Consider the following 19,148-nt stretch of genomic DNA (forward strand, 5'->3'; position numbering starts at 1 on the left):
TTTAAATCAACTGATCGCAAAGATCTAATTGAAAACATTGACTTGAAAAAAACTATCCACCTACTTTCAAGATGCGCTGATCGACCCATTATTCTTAGATATTGTATTTATTTCCATCTCGGAATTCATTCTGTTTCTCGAAATCCAAGAATGCCATCACCAAATGAAAATCGATTCCTTCAATTTTCTTTCTGGTGATAATGTCACGCTGACTAAAACTCTTCAAGGGGATCTTGGATTAGCGCATGTATGCAACATTACATATGTTGAAATTACTCATTGAGAAGACAGTTGAGTCAGTATCCCCCCTGTTCAAGTCTTGTTCCTGCCAATAAGTGTTTCGAAATTATTCTTAGACCCACTTGAGCAAACGAACATTTTCTAATGAAGGACATAAGCAAACCAGCAGATCTCTTCTTGTTGATACACGAGACATTGTCTTCGGACCACTTCCATCTTCCATTCAATACCTAAATAACGAAGGCTATGAAACATACATGGTATGTACATGTTTGGCGATAGAAATAAGCCGTCAAGTATTGATTTTACAATAGGAGCTGAAACCCCATCTTAAACATGAAACTGAAACCCCACTTTTTACATACAAATGTAGATACACATACATTCAAAAACTTAGTATGATGGCATAAAACAAGGGTAGATGGAATGATAATGTCTAAGATAACTGTGTAAGAAGAATACAAGAAATGTTTTCAAAATAGAGATAATTGCAAGTTTTTGTAGCGACCGAATCAAACTCAAACAATCGCTGATATTGTCCACGAGTGTATGACAAAACTGGCACGATTTGAAAATATTCAAACTTACCAATATATCACTAAAAAATCCCCACAACCCGTGGGCATCCCCCTATAATATCGATAAAATGACACACATTGAATTTTAACAGTATCTGTCGAAGTCCCACCTCGGCACTGAAACCTTTCTGATCATTCCACTGGATCCCTCTGATTGTACTAACAGGATGGGTGTGTTCTTCCCCTTTGATGAATGAATATAATTATAGTGATATCAATACTTCGATCTATTAACACCAGGAGGCCTTCATTGATCGTTGTGTTCTCAACAAAACATTTTCTATTTTGACTGAAAGGGGGGGGGGTCTTTGTTAATTTACAGTTTCTGTGCATACTTCTAAAATGGAAATAAAGATTAAATCAAATCGTAATGGTTATTTTGTTCTCTCTATCATGGTTATTTTGTTCTCTCTATCATAGCTATTTTGTTCTCTCTATCATGGTTATTTTGTTCTCTCTATCATGGTTATTTTGTTCTCTTTTTCAGCTTTACAGCTATTACAAAAGGACTCTTACGGTATATTTCAGAGTTGTCATCCTAGTAATTAGGTAAGATTGATTGCACATTCTAAATTGTTATTTCGTTTCTGTTTAGACTTAAATGCCAAAAGTCCGGGCTGTCCAGCTTTGTATTTCAATATTTATGACCCTTCCCATCAAAGAAGAAGGGCATATTACTTTGCACCTGTCGGTCGTTTAACAACTCGTTGTCCGCTCAATATTTTGAGAAAAAAATCACTTGATTGTAATGATATTTTATAAGTAGGTTGGTTATAGGTAGAATACGACCCATATTGATTTTCGAGTCCCAGGGTTAAGGGTTAATCCATTCTGGACATAGGGAGATACTGTCTGCTCAATATCTTGAGAACCCTTTCCTAGACAGATATTAACTTGGTACATTGGTACATCTTAAAGAGTAGATGATCCTATTGATTTTGAGGTCACCTGGTCAAAAGTCGAGGGTCAAGCTGGATATAGGAACACATCCGCTTAATGTTTTGAAAACCCTTTGCTTGACAGATATCAACCTGGTAGATCTTAAAGAGTAGATTATCCCCATTAATTTTGAGATCACATGGTCAAAGGTCAAGGATCATATTGGACATAGGAAAATACTGTCTGCTTATGATCTTAAGAACCTATTCCATGACGGATGTCAAACGTTGTACACTGTAAGAAGTATATTATCCCTGTTGATGTTGAGGTCACAGGGTCAAAGGTCAACGGTCATACTGGACATAGCAAATCACTGTCCCATTAATATCTTTAGAACCTTTTGCTTGACATACATCAAACTCGGTACCCTGGTACACGTACATCCTTGGGAGTAGATGACCCTTATAAAATTTGGGTTTAACTTGTCAAGGGTCAAACTGGACAACATTATATGTTGTCTGCTATCTTTTAAGAATCATTCTTATTAACACCAAACTTGGCACACTGATGCATTCTAAGGAGTAGATGACCCCTATTGATTTTTTTGTCACGTCAATCCACTCTGGACATAGCCACATATTGTCTCCTCAATATATTCAATTACTTTTGCACTACATGTACTACTAATTAAATCATGGTTGTATATGTCCCTTTCAATTTTGCACCACGGGAAATGGGGCATATCTGTTTTACGGCATATGGTTTCTTGCATTGGTCAAAATTTGTGGCACTTAACCTTGAGCTGGCGATGTCTCGATAATTATGATGAGTTTTTTTTTTCAAATAAGTTGCCAAATGCCAAATAACAGACAAATAAACGACTTGGACAGAAAACTTTAACTGGGGAAATGAAAAGTCCTCAAATAAAAGAATGTTTTATGAGACAATGATATTATATATATATGACCAACGTTCAATTAAAATAGAACTGGAAGTACAATTGTGGACCACGAAATCGTCACAAATGATACAACCACTAACAACAAAGAGATTATCGAGTTAGTGACTACACTTCCCTCAGCAGAAGCACCAATTGATTACGGCGGTACAAACCTGAGTCTGAAGTCTGTGGAAATGGTGGACGGGAGTGGAAATCGATTAAGTGTGTTGCATACATCATTTAAAATTATATAATAATCTGGACTTTAAAAAAGCTGAGCATTGATCTCTCTCTCTCTCTCTCTCTCTCTCTCTCTCTCTCTCTCTATATATATATATATATATATATATATATATATATATATTGGTGATGTAGAACGTGGCGTCAAATATGATAGTTACTTATGTTATCATACTCCGAAGTGTAACTAAAGCGAGATGCCGAAAATCCTTCAAAACGAAAAACATCATGTTGTGAATGAAAAGCTGGATTTTAAAGTTGAAATCATTTACCTCGTATCATTTTGAACTTTAGATGCCAAATTATATACTTGTACATCCAACACTGAGTGGCAAATTTCAGAAACAACTATTGATATTAGGCAAAAACTTCTAGATGACACCAGCATTGTACACCATTAATGAGAGATATTTCATAATCATTTCATTAAATCAAGACTTAAAAGTTTCATAGATCTAATTTACTGTGCAATATAACACGTGTAATACATATTCTAATCAGGTACCCAAATAAATCCGAACTCCAAACAACGACAAGTTAATGTTATATAATTATGAGCACGTGGTGTTATTTTTTCTACAGATGTAACAAGCTCCACATCCAGATGTGAGGTCTATATCATTCTCAATCCATGTAGTTCAGGCGAGCAGTGTGTACAGAACGGAGACAGTTACTACTGTTCGTAAGTACACTGTGCTTAAACTTTTTACTCACTATTTCATAAATAGTACATATTATGCAATATTTTAAAATATAAAATAATTCTTCATCAAAGCCTCGTATATTTCAATACCTCATCAGAGATTCTCTAGCATACTCCGAGTGGGGTGACAGTTGATTCTTGGATGGGAACAATTTGATAAAATTACTAATATAATAATCAAAATTTAGATATTCTGTATCAAAATGAGAGTCTTAGTCATAGGCATAACTCCATTTTAAGCTTTAAATATTATATCATACTTTTACCTTAAATGTCAAGATTATTGACTTGATTAAGTGAATATCTAAAAGGTCTTATTTCCAAATATTTGTAGGTTGATAACAGACGATTGTGAGTATTATCTAGAGAATTGGTTATGTATCACGATTATGTACATGTAAATGACATGTTTTGCTATTATTTCTTTTGTAATCATTTTCAGTGCATAAAATGCATTGTGGTGTACATGTTAACTTAAATAATCCTCAAGACTTGAGTAAAACGATAATGTGAAGTCAAATGCGAACGTTTAAAGAAACAGATGAATAAATAATTGCAATATAATGAAAGCGAGGTTCATGTGATATTTTGTTCCCTACTTCATTACCAAGCACGATCGGATGTACATAGTACATGGTGTCATTTCTTTGCATGCTAGTGTTTTCTTAGGGAATGAAAATGCGGAACACATATGCTACTAGTAGAGGGATATCAATTTATGATATTCGATTCCATTCTTTTCTCAAATAGCAGGGCCGTAAGTAGGGTTCTAAATCAGGGGAGGCAGGGGATTGGGGGCCGCCGATTGACTTTACGACTGAAAATGACACTTTTTAAATCCCAATTTATCATGTTTGTGTTTCATTTGTACTATGTAAAGAATCGTAATATGGTGTCAAAGACAAAGGTGCTTGTCTTCATTTTAAACATATATCCTATAATATAACATTTATATTAAATTAAGGATTAGCCATTTGATAGCAAGCAGAACAAATGTCTCTTGTCAAAGCTTCACTAAAAATATTAACACATCTTGATTTGTTTGATAATTTTTATTAATTAGTCAGTGTCTGTGAATGCAAGTTCGATCTTTCTAGTTCCACTGAGATCCCATCTTTTTAACACAGCTTCTGGACTCACTTTCCCTGCATTGGTCATTTCACTATTATCATATCGGGTCCCGAGGATTTGCTACTAATATCAGACCGATTTTCAAGAGTATATAATGTGGCATTTACCCGTAAATTTCATCTGGACATTCGACAATTTTTTTTTCCGAATACGACCTAACCATTAGACATACAAACAATGATTTTTTTTCATAAAGCGATAGCTTAATTAATAACAGCAGAACTTTCATGATTCAATGGGGGATTGCGAATTAGCACAGAAAGACGGACAGCGCAGTCAACGTGACTGAATACCTCTGAACTTCGTTCGTTGGTGTATTTGATTGTTTGACTGGTTGAATGGGATTTAAGTCACTTTCAGCAGTATTTCAGCCATACCATTTAGTCGGTAGAGGAAGCCAGATTACCCGGAGGGTACCACTCCAATTTTACTTTACATGCCACCGACCTTTGGCAGGTAACTGGTCAATTTTATCAGAGCGTAGTTTAATGCATCACTATGTACTGAAAGAGTCCGATATGACGAACCCCTCGAAAATAAATTATGATTATAGTTTTGACACTTACCGTTGAATTTAGCCACGGTCTCAGGACTGTGAACTGTCACGATTTCGCGGGAAATAAATAATTCAAGAACTAATGCCGGTTTACTGACGAAAAAAATCCGACAAAAAGATCGATGTCAATATTGATGTAGACAGTGTCACATCAAGTTGAAGTAAACACCTGTCATTATAAGTTTAACTATTCCTACTCAATTTTCCCTCTTCATTTCCTCTTTTTCTCTGACTTTTATTTTCTTTTTTGCCAAAAAATCAGACGAGGCAGTTGCCTCGTCTGCCTCATCGGCAGTTACGGCCCTGAATAGCTCGTGTTTCTCTGTAAATCTCATTGTCAATGAATAATACAGAATAATCTAGATAGATAACGCATATCTTGGAAATACTTGTACATTAAGACATTTTTGTAGCAAAGTGTTGAGGACGAACATTCTTGGTTTGTGATATACGCAATACATTATGTACAATACGTTCATAATAATTGAAACTACGGGTAATGAAAATCACTTTGTTGTAGCACGAATTCCTTATAATCTCGTCCATTGTAACTGTATTTTATTGAAATTATGCTTCTCTATTTTAAGCTGATGACTTTCAGCTCATAGTGGGATTAGGTATAGGCATTCCACTGTTTTTCTTGGCTGTTCTCGTAATGTCAATTATCTGTGTGTATTGGAGACGGCGTAAAAGAAGAGGTGGTTCTCTGAGTTCATCTGAAGATAACTTTGAGTAAGTATTGAAACATACCTACTCTTTAATATAAAAAAAACATACATGTTATAATGAATTACTCCGTTTATCTGATCAAAACATGGGGCTCATGGTGGGTGTGCTCGGTTAACAGGGGGTGCTTTCTTCTCCTAGGCACCTAATTCCACCTCTTGTATGTCCAGAAGTCCGTGTTTGCCCATCTCTTTATTTTGTATTCCTTATAGGAATTATGAGATTAATCACTGTTCGTTGTGTTCGGGTCTCATGCTACATCAAACACCACTTAATCAAACCTCGACATTTGGTTCGCCTGTGGTATGATTTTAGTGGAACAAGAATCAGTAATCTCAGAATTCTACTTCGTGTTTTGTTTGTATTCATCACTTTTGAAATTTAGTCATGCTACATATACCATACTACAGAAATATTGTTTTGCACAAAAAAGTGAAAATATGAATTGTGGTCCAACTCCTAATAAGTTAATATCTGTGGTGAGTGATTGTAAAGTTGGTTTCATCAATATGAGAAGTAAAGCGCTAGATTTTCAAACAGTCATGACTATTCTATCACAGGAACAGGGAATGAGAAACTTTTGAGGAAGAATTCATGCACATGCACATAAATAAGGAAATATTTCTATTGTGGTAGCTTAATTTTCTCAAGAGATGCTTTTTATCTATATACTCTGTAAGGATGGAGTATGAATGTGAGTATGACACACTACATTGTAACACTAATGTAATATGGAACTTGATCAAAAATTATCTATAAAGGTAAATGCTTGCAAAAACCTACACTTTAGTGAAAAATCAATGGTGTATAAAATCATTCAAAGTTGAATTTGATATAGATTATGGCCCTATCCCCTGACTGATACTAAGAACTTGTGAACTGCTGTTTATGGATAAATTATTGTATACATGTACCTATGTAACAGAAGGTGATTATATACTAAATCTTTAATTGTGATAGGAACTTCCACGGAGGTCCAGGGATGTATTTTTCCTCGGGAATATCAACGAAGATTGACAGCTGGGGTAGACACGGAACTCCATATTCGCCACACCACTGGGAAGGAACCTCATCTATACAAACAGGCAGACGCGGGAAAGATGGATTTGATGATTTCAATAATGGAAGAGAACCTTATAGTGCGTATTACTTGTCCCTTGTCATAGTAACCCTCTCTTAAATTAATACGCTTTTGTTTCTTAACTTTTGATTGATGTTCATCAAGTATTTTAGTCCTTTTTATACCCCCCGCAAACGAAGTGTGGGGGTATACTGGAATCACTTTGTCCGTCTGTCCGTCCGTTTGTCCGTAGACGCAATTTGTCCGAAGTTTATTTCTAATACCGCTGGATATACAGTCCCTGAAACGTTCTTCTTTCCCACTTAAACGGTGAGCGAACGGTGAATTCACGGTGAGCGAATGGTGAACGCACGGTGAGCGAACGGTGAACGAACGCAGAGCGAACGGTGAACGAACGCAGTGTGAACGGTGAACGTAATTTTGTGAACGGTGAGCGAACGCAGAGCGCAAAGTGAACGGTGAACTAACGCTGAGCGCACGCTGAACGCAAAATGATCTATTTACTCGGAATGTTTCGGATTTTTACCTGGGATTTTACTTATTTCATAATCAAGTAATAAAATACATGTACATGTATATTTCATCAATTAATAAAAAATGAATTAAACCGGAATCGTGATGCAGCATATTTTACAGTTCTGGAGATATTCAATGTAATATATTTTTGTACAAATACCGAGTATACATGTATATATTTCATGAAATTATCGTAAATTGTACATTAATACACGCAACAGTCATACACAAACAAAAGCAAATTTCGTATGTACATTGTGTATACCATTACATGTACAGATACATTTAATGCATGGGTATATTCTACATGCGTCGTAACATCCAGAATTTACAGGTGCTCATGTATGGCTTCAAACTTTACGAGCTCGATCGTTTGGGATACCTGTAATTAACAAACACCCCCGAAAGGAGTCAAGATAGATGCATTAAACAAACAATACGGACAGTAAACCTTATGTCAACACCTCAACACTTCTAACAGTATTAAATATTCCTACTTACATTTTGTGTCATTCATTTGTCGCAACTACATCTACCCGAGGAAATAATCCTAGAATTTATGCAAGTACAAAACTTACTATTTTTATTATTAATGTGACCATAGATTGCATTTAGATCGAGCAATATTTGTATAATGTTTAAAGGCTAATGCAGAAACGTATCAGATAAACAATTACATCTTTGCATTAAGGACAAATGTTACAAAAGTTTCAAATTTGGCAAGAGTAGTAAATATCAGTTTATTGACAATGTCTTTCATAAATATAGGCGTAAAATAGCTATATCAATTTGACATTCTGACACGTACATACGGTACAATGTACATTATGTAGCATCGTTTGTTTGTTTTTATTTTTCAAAGTAGGGGGAGGAGTGACTTGTTTAATACTCGTGTCAAGCAATGCAAAATAATTATAATAATTTGTGCTTTTGCCCGAACTTGTAAATGCTAAATCGTCAACACAGGGGAAGAGGTTTTCATTACCTGAAACTGCCTTATTTTTTGTACTTGGGTTAAATTCATAACGACAAACTCTTATATTCGTCTCTCATTTAGAATTTTTTTAACCAAAGTTCAAATGAACCTTTCGGCATTCACAGTGGACAATCCTGACATTTTGTACTTCAAAATTAAATTTCTGATATAGTAAGAAAGTCTCCTTCCACTCTTACGCACACGTTCAATTTTCATTTTCGCCTTCTATCAAGATTGGTTCTTTCATTTTGGTGTTCCGAATGACAATGAAAAGACTGAATGATGAACGAACGGTGAGCGCACGCTGAACGCTTTGTGAACGGTGAACGAACGGTGAACGCACGCTGAACGAACGGTGAGCGAACGGTGAACGAACGGTGAGCGAACGGGAAAATGGTAAAGTAGAACGTTTCAGGGACTGTATTTCATTCAAACTTTATGCACATCTTTTATATATATTATGTAGTTGTGCATCTCCTATTTTCATTGAAATATTTTAACAGTTATACAAGTTACGCACATTTTTTTTTCATTTTGGGGGTTGCGCATTCTCATCCACATACTGTATCTGCAATCTTGTGACTTCTCGGTAAAACATAAAGTGGCTCATGTGTGTTGAATACTTATTTGTCAGATAGTATTTATAATCTCAACTATCCCTGGCAATGGGATTCATAGTAAACTGCCTTTATTGCAGCTACTTAGAGTTGTTATACCAGTGGAAAAGATTACAATGATACCAATACTTGAGCTAATGTCATTTATTTACTGACAAAATCAATGACAAAGTAAAGTTAACATAACGTAATGATCTTTAACAAAGTGAATATAAACTAAAGACTAGAAGAGTTGACCAGGGATTTGCAATCATACAGCCTAAAATGTGCCAAATAGTATTCATTGTTTATATTAAGTATATTTTTAATATTCCATGCACTGCTGTACTGTAAAATATACACTTCTACATTCACATTAATTGCCCTGTAGATAATGTGAAAAAATCCAATGTGCTTGCATTAAATATTTCCCATCATCTTATATATGCCCCGCGGGGGTATTAGTCCCAATAGGACAGTTCTGGTTTCATCACACTTTGTCATATGTTTCATTGCTTGTCCCGTTTCATATAACTATTCTATATTTGGTCAACAAAGTTTTAAAAAAAAAGAAATTAGTCTTTAATATCCAAACTTCGACTTTTGATCGGTTAAGAATTTTAACTTTGTCTCAATGTGCTGAATACTCAATCAATAAAAAACACATTATATAGAATACCTGGAGAAGTATCAATTATAACAAATCCTAAAATGAAATATTGTATTGGGTTCATTTATAAAATTCTGTTATATTTACGAAAGAATGAATCATTCTTGTATCTTAGTTTAAATATATACATGTATTCACAAGTTACCCACGGTAAAGCGTGCACCTTTCTGTATTACATATGTACACGAGGCACCTGACATCTTATCAATAGCCATGTTTTTTGTTCCCGAATTTTATTTGATTAACATTTACTTTAAAAAGATAATTGTATCTTTCTGTTATGTGTCATGGTAAATTGAATGTTCCCTATATATCATTATGATTTACAATATAGCAGCATAGCTTCCCAGCAATTTATTGTCGCAAATTATACTTGGATATCATTTTAAACACTACAAACAATGAACACGTTGTCAATTAAGAAACCTGAATGATTACTGATTAGTGAAACGGACAGAATAATTAACCAGAAGTAAAGATCTATGGGGAATACAGTGTACAAGTACATGCATGCTAATTTTAGATAACAGCCCGATGAAGAATTATGTGGTATATGAAACGAAGGTGACGAATAGCCTAGTATAGTTATTTTTGTCAATTTATATTACTTTGAGTGTATTTAATGAAGGTTATAATATCTTTATTTAACGCTTGTACATAAAAGATGAGTGGGAGCAAATTTATGTTGCTGTACAGTATATAAATGTATAATTCTATCGTGAAATGCAGTTATCAGGAGAGGACCCAGAACATTTATATAAATATATTGTAAAATACAAAATTACATATCAGGGGGCGGGTACAGAAATTTCTAATGTACATACACTATATTGTGAAATACACTTATCAGTGACGGGTTGATAAATTCCTTACTGTTAATGTATCAAATCGTGAAAACAGAGTTATATATCTTTGCATAGACGTCATCTCGTATTCGCAAGCGCCATACTGGAAACCAGATACCATATGCATTTGGGGGGAAAAAACGTCGAACATTTTCAAGAGGCGTGTATTTATGAAACAGAAGTCTTACACAGGCTTAGCCGTATCTCTGTTGTTTTCATTGTTTAATGACTGATGTACTAAGTTCGGTTAAGAGCTGGCATTTTGATAAACTTCAACAATTTAGTTCCGGGTTTCGTTTTTTACAGCTTATGACAATGGTGTGCAATCTAATTTCTCGTGGGATTTCATGTATCAGGCTTTACAACCTCATGAAAAAGTAAGTATTGTATAAGACCTTAAGTATTGATCATTTAATATCAAGGAACCTTATTCAACCTGCTTGTTTTCTTAACCGTTTCAGGTTGACATTCGTGTGGTTTTCTCGTTTATGAAAATAGGGATAACAAAACTATCAATTTTTAAAACTAGTAATACTGTCTTATATGATTAAACGGTCAACTTAAACATGTAGAGCATCTAACAGGAAGCTGAACAATAGAACATATGTGTAATTATTCGTTACTTCCTTTCAAGTTCCAGATAAAAAGACCTGAAGTAAGACCTCAACCTTTAAATACAGAGGTAAGTAGCACATCCATATCTTTATTTTCGTTTTCCTAAATGTCTTATTTGTCATATTTTTGCCATTTTGAATTCGGTAAAACTACGTTAGTAGGGTATATAGAAAGGGGCAAAGACTGCATGTAGTTGGAATAGTTATATGGGTGTGCGAATAATTAAATTTTGAAAGTTACATAAGGTTTTAGATATTCATGAAATTATTCTGTCTTTTTATAGTGATTCCTTAAAAGAACTTAATATCTATCCTGTGTTCAGCGACACGTCAAAGTGCCATTACATTATCACGCCTGTGTAGTGAAACACTAGTACTCTATTGTGTAACAGGACGAAATCGACATAGGTTCATCAACCATGAGAATGCTGCTGTTTTATATTTGTATAGTTAAAATTCTATATGTCTTGAAAATTAAAATTATGTGATATATATCCAGACTTGTTCGTGGGAGTTTTTGAGGGTACCGACTGTTGAATGTGACGTTTTGTGTGTATGTACGATGTATGTGTATTCGACATGAATCTGGATATACTAGTGACTTTTAGGGGACCTAATTCATGCACCGAATACACTGTATTCTGGTATTTTCATGTTCATATGCATATCATTGTAAAACTGCGTACGTGTTGGTTAGTATCATTACGTTTCATGAGTTAATATTTTAGGTCCTATACATGTATATTTCGATGTGATATATCGCAGTATGCTTCAACTATCTAATGAGCTATCCCATTCATCATGTTATGTAAATATCAAACTAAGGAATGCAGAATGTACAATCATTATAATGTAGCAAATGTTAAGAACATGGAGATCTATACCTATGCTCGTATGTGCGATAGCTACAAGATCTTCATACTTCATTCGAAAACCAATGCGTACATTTAGTCGACATATTATGTAGGTGTATTTCATGTTCGCTTATTATTTTAATTCCATACGTAGCAGTGAATTGTTTTCAATGGAAATGGTGCAAATCATAAATAACTATTTGACTGGGGTAATGAGGTATATCTTGATATGTACGTTTGTATGAATATCTGTGGTGATAAACAATACAGTATGTATCTTTATAGCTGGAATGTTTAAAATTTTTATATATTTATATTTACTTTTATATATGCATATATCATTTATACAATTTTTATAAAAATTGAATAACATATATAAAAAAATGTTACATTTATGGTTTTTGGTAGCTGCAGAACTGTAGCTCTCTGAAAAAATATTTTGACATAACAGAGAGCTACAGTTCCACCCCTATTAAAAACCTTCGATTTACGGCGCACAAAAAGCTGCGCACGGTTGAGGCCTGATATCGTTGTATTCTTGAGTTGCTGTCTCATAAATTTAATATCAAAAAATTCTTAACATATTTTCCTACTATACTTGTGTCTAAACATACCTTCAAATATTCATTAAAGCCCCATACGACCTGAAAACTCCCAGCTTCAAATGATTTCGTTTGTTGACGTAGCCATGTTAGGTAGCCGGTCAATTCGAACCTGGTTAATTCCCATACTTGCACAATAACGTCTAAATGTGAACTAATATCCCCACAAATATTTCAGCTAAATATTTTAAATAATATATCATCCCAGTGCCTTTAAATAATAATTATTCAAATAGCTAAACTCACGGCAATGCGTCTTTCATTAGTCTGGTCCGGTCTCCATCCTTGCCACACGAGTGTTAAGGACTTTAGTAGCATTTTCATGAATCAAGAGCTTATTTTACCTTTAGAAAAACTTTATTTTTTTTTATTTCTATAAATCATTCGTATTGATAATAAATGGAGAGCGAATACATAACATATAACGAATTTTATGAATAGATACCAACAACAACAGGGTACGAATTGACCGGCTACCTAATATGGCTACGTCAACAAACGAAATCATTTGAAGCTGGGAGTTTTCAGGTCGCATGGGGCTTTAATGAATATTTGAAGGTATGTTTAGACACAAGTATAGTAGGAAAATATGTTAAGAATTTTTTGATATTAAATTTATGAGACAGCAACTCAAGAATACAACGATATCAGGCCTCAACCGTGCGCAGCTTTTTGTGCGCCGTAAATCGAAGGTTTTTAATAGGAGTGGAACTGTAGCTCTCTGTTATGTCAAAATATTTTTTCAGAGAGCTACAGTTCTGCAGCTAGGTTTTTGGCGGACAATTATCTTTGAGACCTTTGCAAAGTGTAAAATTAATTCTTTTGATACCACCTCCCATCTCCATTATGAATTTTGTCGACAATTATGTCAGACAATGAGATGATGTGGAATGAAGTATGAGGAATATCAGAATCCCGAATTAGAAAAAATCAAAACAAAAATGTGTACCATCTATCCTTCTCTATATAGTAAACATGAAAAACATAATCAAATAGATTACATGAGGAATACATATTGGTTCCAGCTGAAAAGGCTTAAAACAGCATTTTGGATGTAAGGCTCATTATCACAAATGTATTTTAAATAAATTGATTCCATATCTTGTAACCTTACTTCTACTCTTAAGTGTTCCCTTTCCAAAAAATAACATTCTTCTGTTTTAAACATATTTGATATCCCTGAGACAAATGGGTGTGAGTTACTTTACCTATACTGGATTCCAAACCTTTACAAAACCCTTACAGTGATACATTACTAGATCCAGTAAATATTCTACCAACTTCCTATCTTTGCTCCTCACAAAAATATTAACTGCTATGAAGGATAAACAGCAAACGTATTGGGCCACAACATATGCGAGAAATGATATAAATCAGATGTTGATTTTAGAATATTTCAAAGAACGTTTAGTAAATATGAAATCACAGAGTTTCCCAAATCAACAACAAAACATATGACATTCAACACTATACTTTACACGACTATTCCTCACGGTGAATTTAAGACTACTCTTTCTAACAGTATACACAAGTGCTTTTTCAAAAATTGGAACACTTAAACATTAGTATTCTCTGATCAGTCATAAAACGCATAGTTAAACATCACTCTGATTCTACGTACAAGTACTCTAAAGTTGATGTGCAACTCGGTTAAGATTAGCCGAGAAAATTCACGGTGCTATCTATGAATAAACATATTTGCACTTCTCACCATATGACGTCACAATGAAAAAGTACATCACAACGTACAAATTCTTATAGCTGAATTGCTGGGAAAGTGGCACAATATTTTGTGCGTATTTACTACCAGTACCAAGTAATAAACTGTATACAGTTTCTTTTCAAATGCTTGTCAAATTATTATATATTAGGCCTAGAGGTCGAAGCCCACTCGCTGTCTGAAGGCCCGTGAGATCAGAGCTATAGGTAGCACGTATACACATGTTTAAAAGGAAAATATAGCAAACTATTGGAAATTTAAGCCATCCATATGGAACTTGAAAATTTTGGTCAAAACGCCGTAAATTTGAATACAACCGCGAGGACATGTATTTCTTTTATTGAATTTCGTCTATTCATTCTCACATCGTTCTGACATGTCAAATAAAATCCTTTAAAGCATATAAACCATATACAATCATTCTCCGATTGAACACTGACGCTGAATATGACATCACAATGCACTGTTTACATCAGCTGCGTTATCTTTCCCGCGTTCAATGAATATGCGAATCGAATTTCAAAAGTCGCGTAAGAAGGTGTTGGTCAGGATGCGTTAGGATATGTAAGGTGCATCTTATATGGATATCTCCTGTTTTACAAGACCGGTATATACGTAGTTTTTTTATAATCAGGCTTGGATTTCTCGAAAAAATCTCAAACTTTAGTTTGAGTTTTCTTCTATTTGAGCAGTCACACTCAGAGTAAAATCTCAGTCTTAAGTTTGAGTTTTCTTGAGCAGTCACAATTTGAGTAAAATCTCAGTCTTAAGTCCTAATTTCGACTTAAGTTCTTTTCGAGAAATCCAGGCCAGGTCTTCCAACAGTCTGTCGGAAGTCTCCTGAGCAATAATTGTGCTCCTGTGTTACCTAACTTGTTTGTATATTTTACGAGGCAAAATTTATCCAAAATATTCTACACGAGAACTAACATTTCTTGCAGTGACCTTCATTTCGACATTTATATTAATCAACTCAACTTTATGACAAACAGGGTGCCTTCAGCTCTCCGTGTTTATGTAGCAATATTCCATTATCACCTGCATGTGATATTTATGTTTTTTAACTAATTCTATATACAATAGTATGTTCTGCATGTGACCAGTCTTTAAAAGGATGCTTGACGAGTTTCAACAGTCTCTTTTAAAGTAAGCCTTTCACAAACTGTGGTCGTTATAATGATCTAATGTAAAAAGCCAATCTGTTGTTAGGTCGAATTCTGTTTTGATGTGATTCATACCAACTGCTTCGCCATTCTTTACATACTAATTACTCCGTTTACCTAATCAAGATACGGGGCTCACGGCGGGTGTGACTAGTCAACATGGGATCGTTACTTTTCTTAAGCACTTCGCCCCACATTTGGTGTATCCAGGGGTTCGTGTTTACCATACTTATAATTGTTTGTGATTTTTCTAGGAATTATGACATTGATCACTCTTCGTATTTTCAATTTTCCATTACCCCAAATCAATGAAATGCGATTTATGAGATCTAAAAGGAGAGTTGTTGGAATTATAGATGAGATTGAAAATTCATTGGATGTATATGAAAACTTATTTTCTCTGCCGTAATCTTTAGATACCGTTCGTTATTATATGCGATGTGTACGATATATAGTGGATATTTTATTTTACTTCTTTGTTTATTTATATCGGATTAGATTCAATGTTTTCAATGATAAATGGGTCTTATGATTGAGGCGCAAAAATGGCTCCAAATAGTGAAAACCCAACCACGTTTGATATTTGACTGACTAAGCATTGCAATCTTTATGCTCTAAATAACATATTTCAAATGCAATGTGCATCTCGTATGATCTTCGTGAATTTACGTCAAGTAAATGTATCCCATTTCCATTATCAATGACCGTGTACGAGTGACAACGTGGCGAGAATGCCATCATCGTGGAAATCAAGTCCATTCACTTGTCTACATGGTCAAGGGGTCTAGTGCGCTGATCACACGCTGATAGGATGTGTAAATTCTAAAGGTTATTGGAGACGGTTTTAACAATACCTTTTCTTTCAAAAATCATCAACTTTGTTTCATTGCCTCCCTATAAAAATACCCTTTTAAGATTAACTGTAAGAAATCGAAGCGCAAAGATATTCTAAATAGAAAATCGTTACCCGATTATCGTTCCTAATTCCCCGAATTTGTGACGTCATAAGAAACCACAATCAGATTTGCGAATCTAAACAAAAGCAAACCTATTGACAAATTTATTTGCTCACCTGTGTGAAAACTCACCTGAGCTGAAAGCTCAAGCGAGCTTTTCTGATCGCCTGTTATCCGTCGTCCGTCCGTCCTCTGTCTGTTCGTCGGTAAACTTTTCACATTGTCGACGTCTTCTCCACAACCACTAGGCCAATTTTAATCAAACTTGGCCTAAAGCATCCTTGGATGAAGGTTTTTCCAGTTCAAAAGGGAGATAATCACAAAAGTGCAAAAACAGTGGGGTCATTTAAAACTCTTCTTAAGAACCACTGAGCCAGAAGAGCTGAAAACATAAAAGCTACAATGTGTATCTGACATGATAGTGTATATTTCAGTTTGTTAAAATCATGACAACCGGGGGTAGAATGAGGTTACAATAGGGAATCAAATTTTTACATAAAATTGTATAGGGGAAAATCTTCCCAAGAACCACTGGGCTAGGAAAGTATAAATTTATACGAAAGCTTCCTGACATAGTGCAGATTCAAGTTTGTTAGAAACATGGCCCCAAGGGGTAGGATGGGGCCACAATAGGGAATCAAAGTTTTACCTGCGAATATATAGGTAAATCTTTGAAAATCTTCTTCTCAAGAACCACTGGGCTAGGAAAGTACAAATTTACATGAAAGTTTCCTGACGTAGCGCAGATTCACGTTTGTTAAAATCATGACCCCCGGGGATTGGATGGGGCCACAAGTTTTACATACATATATATATATATATAGGGACAATCTTTGAATATCTTCTCTACAAGAACCACGGGGCTAGGAAAGTACAAATTTACATGAAAGCTTCCTGAATAGCACAGATTCACGTTTGTTAAAATCATTACCCCCTTGGGTAAGTTTGGGCCACAATAAGGGATCAAAGTTTTAAATGCGAATATATAAGGAAATTATTTAAAAATATCCTCAAGAAGCATTGGGCCAAAGAAGTTTACATTTACATGAAAGCTTCCTGACATAGCGCAGATTCAGATTTGGGGCCATAATATGGATCAAAGTTGTACATGCGAATATATAGGGAAAATCTTTAGATATGGGCCAAGGTGATTCAGTTGGGCGATATGGACTATGGGCCTCTTATTCGCAACTAGATGTATTTTTTAATCAGGAACCATGGCTTGTTATACAAGGATATCACTTTAAACTCAACATTAATTCAAATGTCAGCCACATGGGCGATTTTTCATCGGAGGACGAACAAGAAGATCAATCAATATCCTATTTATTCCGAATCGGTTGAAATAATGCTGACTGGTTAATGATAAATGTATAACTATATTCTCTGATGACAATAAGATATATATAGATAGTTATTACCTGCAATATTTTAACCCCATGCAGACACGAAGCATCCAGGGTTTTTTTGCAAAGGGAAGGGGGAGGTTCAAGTTGAAGGTTGACTGACAAAAAGGTGCCCCCATCCCCTTTGATTTTAGGGTACCTGTAAAGTGCGAAACGAAATCGAAACGAAACGAAATCTACCGAAACGAAACGAAATCTACCGAAACGAAACCCACCGAAACGAAACGAAACCCACCGAAACGAAACGAAACAGATTGTATAACCGAACTCTTTTAATTATGATAATTAAAAATGGTATCTTAGGCCCCTGTGAAAGTTACCACATATAAATAAAATTCGCCTCCCCTTTGATGTAGGCTTTCGGCTTGACTGTTACAAAGTTTTAAAAGTTGGAAAGGGGGGAGTAAGCACAAAGTACATATCCGTAGTTGATTAAATGCCATGTACAATTAGTTTCGGATCCATACATTTCAGAACCGAGGGTTAAAGTCTCAGAGATCTGGGGAAACACATTATACGAGGGGTGGGTTCGCCGACGTTGGATCCGCCTTTGGGCATAGATATATTGTTTGAAGAAGCTGGTGTCTGAGAAAATTGAAAGCAGGAAGAGCTCTTAACCTCTTATTTTATCTCTAACTGCTGAGGTGCGAGTACTTTCAATAATGGAAAAACTCTATACATTTGGGATGTTGCTAAGACGGGGAATTGAAAACGGGACGGAAAACGGATTTTTTTTAATGCAATAATATTAGGAGGAGGTCGGCATTTTGTAAACTGAAAAGGCTTATGAACAAGGGGATTTTAAGCAGAAATCACAAAGACAACGGGAGGACATATTCAGAATCCACCGTTTGATATACTACATACAAATACACAATATCCACATGTATACATATATTTGTCTTTAGAGCAAAAAATACTGAAACATGTATTTATGCCCCAAATCGGATTCAACGCCGACGACCCTATCCCTCGTTTAGTGTGTTTCCCCAGACCTCTGACCTGTGAGACTGTAACCTTCCGTTCTGAAATTTATGGATCCGAAGCTAATTGCACATGGTATTTATGTACTTTGTGCTTACCCCCCACCCCCACCCCCCTTCCAACTCTTAAAACTTTGTATCAGTCAAGCTGAAAGCCTACATCAAAGGGGAGG

At 35.1% G+C, this 19,148-nt stretch overlaps 1 protein-coding gene across 4 annotated transcripts in view; it reads left to right on the forward strand.

Annotated features, from left to right (window-relative positions):
• LOC125646915 (mucin-2-like) overlaps positions 1-11,789 on the forward strand; it is a 148,368-nt gene extending 136,579 nt beyond the window's left edge. For all 4 annotated transcript variants that reach the window (XM_048873562.2, XM_048873574.2, XM_048873565.2 and 1 more), the window contains 9 exons: positions 1,306-1,367; positions 2,684-2,859; positions 3,460-3,559; positions 3,915-3,931; positions 5,855-5,999; positions 6,954-7,132; positions 10,984-11,054; positions 11,312-11,359; positions 11,576-11,789. In XM_048873562.2, the coding sequence (XP_048729519.2) occupies positions 1,306-1,367; positions 2,684-2,859; positions 3,460-3,559; positions 3,915-3,931; positions 5,855-5,999; positions 6,954-7,132; positions 10,984-11,054; positions 11,312-11,359; positions 11,576-11,578 (801 nt within the window). In that variant the 3' untranslated portion in view covers positions 11,579-11,789. The remainder of the gene's footprint in view (positions 1-1,305; positions 1,368-2,683; positions 2,860-3,459; positions 3,560-3,914; positions 3,932-5,854; positions 6,000-6,953; positions 7,133-10,983; positions 11,055-11,311; positions 11,360-11,575) is intronic.
• Positions 11,790-19,148: the final 7,359 nt, after the last annotated feature.

The sequence above is a fragment of the Ostrea edulis genome, chromosome 6 (assembly GCF_947568905.1).
Source record: "Ostrea edulis chromosome 6, xbOstEdul1.1, whole genome shotgun sequence".
Taxonomy (NCBI): domain Eukaryota; kingdom Metazoa; phylum Mollusca; class Bivalvia; order Ostreida; family Ostreidae; genus Ostrea; species Ostrea edulis.